The 6,317-nt window shown below is 35.1% G+C and overlaps 1 protein-coding gene across 1 annotated transcript; it reads right to left on the bottom strand.

Moving 5' to 3' along the window:
• Positions 1-1,138: 1,138 nt before the first annotated feature.
• LOC125646590 (uncharacterized) lies at positions 1,139-4,757 on the bottom strand. The gene is made up of 4 exons (XM_048872973.2): positions 4,571-4,757; positions 4,291-4,434; positions 3,832-4,077; positions 1,139-1,548 (listed from the first exon to the last, which is right to left on the bottom strand). The coding sequence occupies exons 1-4, from the start codon at positions 4,605-4,607 to the stop codon at positions 1,520-1,522; spliced, it is 456 nt and encodes a 151-aa protein (XP_048728930.1). The 5' UTR covers positions 4,608-4,757; the 3' UTR covers positions 1,139-1,519.
• Positions 4,758-6,317: the final 1,560 nt, after the last annotated feature.

The raw sequence follows: 6,317 nt of genomic DNA, 5'->3' as shown, positions 1-6,317 counted from the left end.
AGAGACAAAAATCAGCACTTTCAATTTTTTTTTTCAAATGAAGGAATAAAGTGATATTTTACTACGACGTTGATTCACGGAAAATATAGTCCCCTATAGTTCAAGTTCCCCAGACCCATTTTAGCTGTCAAATGTGGTTCCATGATCCACAAGGTTCATAACTGAAGAAAATACACACACGTGGAGCATACAATCGAATGAAGACAAACACCCACCACTAAATTTAGAAAATTGAAATGTTGACATACATGTATCAGATAAGCAGGAGTGTAATTTAACGTTTGAGAGTGTAGGTATATAATCGTACTCGCCTAACGGAAGCTCTGTCAATTCAATATATGTAAAGGCCTACTCAGCGTACTGCATTTTGCAGGGGATCATAAGACTAGGATGAGATAATCCACGTACGTCCATCCACTCAGATCCACGAGATGTGACTATGCGATATAAAAAAATCGACAGTCGTTAGGATTTTGGAAATAATTTCTTGACATATGGAAAAGTATAATGTTTTTAAGATTTAAAAAAAATGAAAAAGGTGCAGCAGGATATACAAAATATACAGTATCCCAGGTGTACTAGTCTACCAGTAATATCCAGAGTTATAATTCCTTACTCTCACTTACACCTCTACAAAAATATACAGAGTTATCATCCCTTACTTTCACTGACACCTGTACAATAATATCCAGAGTTCTCATTCCCTACTCTCATTTACATCTGTACAATATTATCCAGAGTTCTCATTCCTTACTCTCACTGACACCTGTACAATAATATACAGAGTTATCATTCCTTACTCTCACTGACACCTGTACAATATTATCCAGTTATCATCCTTACTCTCACTTACACCTGTACAATAATATACAGAGTTCTCATTCCTTACTCTCACTGACATCTGTACAATATTATCCAGAGTTCTCATTCCTTACTCTCACTGACACCTGTACAATATTATACAGAGTTCTCATTCCTTACTCTCACTGACACCTGTACAACAATATCCAGAGTTTTGATTCCGTACTCAGGCGGTACTCTCATTTACACCTCTAGCATGCGACGACCCCCCCCCCCCTTCCCCCACACTTCTACATTTGACGATATTTCCAAAAATATATTGCGCTACATACTGCACATACTTGTAGCTATATCAGCATGTAATACAAATGTTATCAATAACTGGAATCATGCATGTAATGCTAAACAAAGCACCTTATCTTTAAGTCACAAGATAGTCTCTAATCAGATAACAGGCCTCTTGAAGGGTTTAAATATTGACAAAACATTTTTGGTAAATAGAAACAATTTAATGGTCATGTAGCTGTACTGATAATGGAAGATGTACAAGAAAATATTCAACAACAATTGAGAGAGACCGAGAACAATACATTACACATACAATTCATATATTACATTGAATATATATTCAAGATGTTTTACAAAGAATACCGCGCACACGTAAATTCCATAGGCCCACATTCGCTTTGATGGATCTTGAAGCGCCACTGTCTGATATTTACATGGTTGAAAACCATTTTACGAATTCTGAAATTTTAAAGAAACATAATTAAAGAGACACTACAGCTCATTTTCCACATTTTAATAAAGTGTTTTTTAAAACACGTGTTGATAAAATGATAAATGACATGTCGATACTGACAATTTTGAACAATTGGGTGCATCAATTTACTCTCAAATGCGCTTTGAAGATCGTCCGGAATTCAAAGGTTTCTTCATGCTGACTCGGACTATTGAATGCTTATTTACATCACGTGGTTTTGAATGACAGCAAAGGTGTTGTGTAGGAAATTATTTAAATTCCCCTTCAAGGGGGTCCACACTCACCTTTCAAGTATAAGACTATTCCTGCTCCTTGTAATAAGTAATTATATAAATCATTGTTTCAACAGAAGCTCTCCCATGTTCCAATTGACCGATGTTTTTACAACTAACACGTGTGTGTTCAGATAAAAATAGCACAAGTTTACTTTTAAAAAGCAGTGTCTTCGCGGCTAGTCCCAATGGCAGATTTAGGGAGGGGAGGGATCCCCCTCCCTCTCGCCACAAATTGTGAGTGAAAATCCAAATTTTGCACCCAGAAAGCCGATTACTTTGGCTAATATTTGACTTTCTCATTCCCCTTCGGAAATCCTAGCTAGATCCGACACTGAGTTATAATCGTTTCTCCTAGCCATTTGTTTTCCAACAGTCATACTGATCGCAAGGTCAATTTTATTTCACATATTAGTTTTATCTCATTTTATTTTTACCTCTTTTCTTACAGAATCTGTCAAAATTCTGGATCTATCTATCCACTACACTTCCTCTCACTGGACGACATGCTGCACTGTTTACTGTCTGTGCGCATGCGTCTGAAGACCGAAAGGAGGAGACTCGATATTTTTGTATAGGCCATCAAAAAGTATTAAATTTTACGTTAAAACGAGAATTTTTGACTTTAGATAAGTGTTATTTTCGCAAAGTTCATACATTCAACAATGCAACAAAAATTGAAAAAGCGCAGGGAAAATTGTCATTTAATGATTTTTGCGCAAAATAGCTGTAGTGTCTCTTTAAAGAAGCAAATACTATATGACATTGAAAATTGTATTTTATTTAAATCACTAATAGAAATGTTTTTACGAAAGAGTATACTTTGTTTTTGTTAAAAGCAAATGTCTCCCCAGTTCCTCAAATTAAAAGTGCTCCAAATTACACCCCCTCCCCTTAAAGTACTGCATGGTACAGGTGATGTATGGAAGAGAAAGCAGGGATATAGAAAACTACACTATGTGCATTGAGGAAGAAGATGGAGAAAAGATTCAACATCAATATGAACAATGTCATTGTTGTATATGGTATTAGAAAAATGACTTTCACGCTGAAATACCAGTAGCAAAGTGAACACACCCTTGTACATGAAAAACAGAGCTATAAAACTCTCCTCCTTGATCTACTGTAAATTGTAGGAAAATATTAGATCCCTGGTCAGAACAATGTGAACATCATTAAATGATAATGCAGTATTGTACAAAATTTCAATGCAATCCGATGAGGCAGTATATACATTTGTAGGAGGGGAAATGTTCGCACCTGTTTAACACCTTCCACCCCCTTAGATGCACTATAACTTTAAGGATAGCATTGGATCCTCCTGTTCCGACAATATGCACATCTGCAAATGACAATGAAGCATTGTACAAAGTTTCAGGTCTATTGGGTTAGCCATGTAGGAGGAGAAATGTTCACAATTTTACATCCCCACCCTTCTTAGATCCATAATAACTTTTTCGAGAATAACTGGACCCTTGCATCCCGAAATATGCACATCTACACATGGCAATAAAGCATCGTACAAAGTTTCGAGTGTATCCGATAAGCATTTCAGGAGGAGTTCACAAGATTTTGTGACAGACGGACAGAAGGTACAAAAACAACATGTCTCCCACTGGAAGAGTGAAGGCATAAATATACGTATTGTATAATTTTTCACACACACAGGCATTCAGATTTGCTACATATAAACATTAAGGAAAACATTCGCTTGATTCACATGTTTCATTTTACCGTCGTGTATCAGAATTTGTGTTAAGTTCATGTACATGGATATCGTTACCATCACGCACACATTTTGCACCCAAACTCCTTATTCAATGCAGAACTCGAACTTAATCAGATCAATGTCACGACATAACAGATAATATGACGGACAAGACCTTGACAATAAACTGAGAATAGACTTCGGTCAGATATATGAACACCAGCGAATCGAGTTCGAACACTGTTAGCCGCCATATTACCATGGATACGTTGAAGTAATTTTCTTACCTTTGTAGTCTATTTTCCCGTCGTTGTTGAGATCTGCTTCCTCAAAGAAATACCTGACGTCATCGTCTGACATCCTGTCACCCGAACCACAGAGAGCTTTCTTCAATTCTTCAAATGACACAAATCCATTGCCGTCTTTGTCAAATTTTTTAAAAGCGTTCAAAAACAGGGTTTCCTCATAATCCAGTTTTTTAAGTTCCTTTTTCATAAACTTTTCGTATTCTTCGAATTCAACATAGCCATTTCCTGAAATTGAATATTCCCCATGTCTTATTTTTTCATTATATACAGACACATGTCAAGAGTTATTTCTCAAAGAAAATTTTCTCTACACATTTCATACAAAACCAAATAATGTACAAAAAAGATGCAATCTTTCACACAGGATTGATTGATTACTGTATTCATTTTGAATTTAAAAAAAGTATTTTCTAAAATTTCTGAATAAAAAAACGATACCACTGATGTCTAGTTCAGATATCATTTCATCGGCCTCTTTGCTCGTTGGATTCAGTCCATGAACCTGGGTCCCCCTGATAACTTCAGACACTGATATTCGCCCATCATTATTGACATCGAGGAGTTCAAAAGATCGTTTAATTTCTGCAATAACACCTGGTAGTCTGAATTTTAGTTCTGCATTTCCCTTGTGCATGATTTCATTCACATAGTATGTATTATTAGAGGAGAGAGAGAGAGAGAGAGAGAGAGAGAGAGAGAGAGAGAGAGAGAGAGTTACCTTTTGCGTCTTTCTCTTCTTTTGTAGGCTCTGCCATTTTACAATGTTTCCACAACTACTGCTAAAGCTGAAAATTTTTTTTCAATATCAGTGTACAGTCGAAGTTGTTTTAAAAAACAGTTTCAAAGTACAGTATTTAACAGTATGTTTAAATCGCTTCTATTGAAGTCCGCAATCGTGCTAAAAATCAATACATGGGTCTTAGTTGATTAATGGCTGCTTGAATCTAAGGACACCGAAGCTAAAAGTGAGTGCAGTCTATCATTAGATACATGTATCTAATATGGGGTGGTGAGGGGGTCTTTTATCATCAGTAATACATTATCTTTATAAATTCATAAGAAAACCCACAACAGGTTTGTGGGGAGAAAATCGAGAATATTCTGAAATTGAATTTACAAAATCTCTTTCTAAGTTGATTAAATCCTTATACAAGAGGTAATAGAGCGCGAGTTAAATATAGGTGGTTACCGATACCGCCGTGCAATGTACAAAATGACAAATAGACTATGAATATTGATAAGCAGATTTTCACTTATATAGTGTTAGTGTCACCAAACAATATTACAAACTGATAATTAATTTAAATCCCCAGGCTAGCTGGTTTTGAATACATTTTTCTTAAATTAAAAAATTGTGGATAGAGTTAATTTTCTTTACTTATATTTATCTTTTCGTGTACATGAGGGTGTATTGCATGTAAATATAATACATTAAGAATTCGGGGTAGAATACATGTCCGAGAGAATTTCATTTTGATGCTGACATGAACATTAAAATCTTTATCTCATGTAATATCAAAGCATAAAAATATGGCAATATTGAAATTTATTACTATGAAGACACGTTTTGTTTCAGTCTATCCACATATGAATATATAGAGTCCCCCAACTCCGCGGCACCGATGGACTTGTTGGAAAATATGTTTTCTGATTTATTAATTATTTTTTTTATGTATAGTAAATAACGTTTACATAATCATATCATACACTGTACGATGGTTTATTTTATGAGTTTTGAGGCTGCCAATCTTGAACAATTTCCCTTTACATGTACCATCGTTCAAATAAGGAAATCATTACCAAATATGGAGACGCATCAAGGTCAGGTGATTTTCAACTGTTACGTTTAGATAATTTTCAGGTCAATGATACATGTATCACCATGGGGAGGAGTGGGGAACGGGGGAGGGTAACTTTCACACCGACTATAGTTTCAAGATTCAAAATATGTATTTCATATGTAGAATTAGAAATCTTCACGAAATTTTAACCTTTCAGAGATGTTAATGATTTGCCTATATTCAGGCTGATTCACACTCATTTCAGTTAAAGCAAATGACTTAAACCCGGACTGATTTAATCTACGATATTCTAAAGTGCCGATTACGACATGATGTCGGTTACCTTAACATGCTTCGAGGGTAAACGTGAAGTGGGCTATATAAATTCATTTAAAAAAATTACCAAAAATGATTAACTAAAATTATGCACTAGAAAATAATGAAATAAGAAATTCCTTGATACTTTAATTTCACCTTTTAGAATCTGACATTAGTTTCATTATGACGTAATTTTTACTTTATACCTATTTCGTGTTTACACTGCACTTGATCCAAATAGCTGGTAACGTCTCAATATGAGTGAAAAAATTCTCAACGAAACGTAAAACAAACAACATCCGATGAGGGTTAACTCAATGTTCTTTGGAAGTGGGTAAAAATAACCCAGTTTTAATGCATTATAAC

The sequence above is a fragment of the Ostrea edulis genome, chromosome 6, assembly GCF_947568905.1.
Source record: "Ostrea edulis chromosome 6, xbOstEdul1.1, whole genome shotgun sequence".
NCBI classification, from domain to species: Eukaryota; Metazoa; Mollusca; class Bivalvia; order Ostreida; family Ostreidae; genus Ostrea; species Ostrea edulis.
The sequence above is the reverse complement of the archived record's forward strand: the minus strand, read 5'-3'. Positions and strand labels throughout refer to the sequence as shown.

Coding starts and splice junctions, on each gene's coding strand:
- LOC125646590 (XM_048872973.2), bottom strand. CDS start 4,607: ATGGCAGAGCCTACAAAAGAAGAGAAAGACGCAAAAG. Junction 4,435..4,570: donor AGAAGAGAAAGACGCAAAAG/GTAACTCTCTCT, acceptor GTGTTATTGCAG/AAATTAAACGATCTTTTGAA. Junction 1,549..3,831: donor CGGGAAAATAGACTACAAAG/GTAAGAAAATTA, acceptor TTAAAATTTCAG/AATTCGTAAAATGGTTTTCA.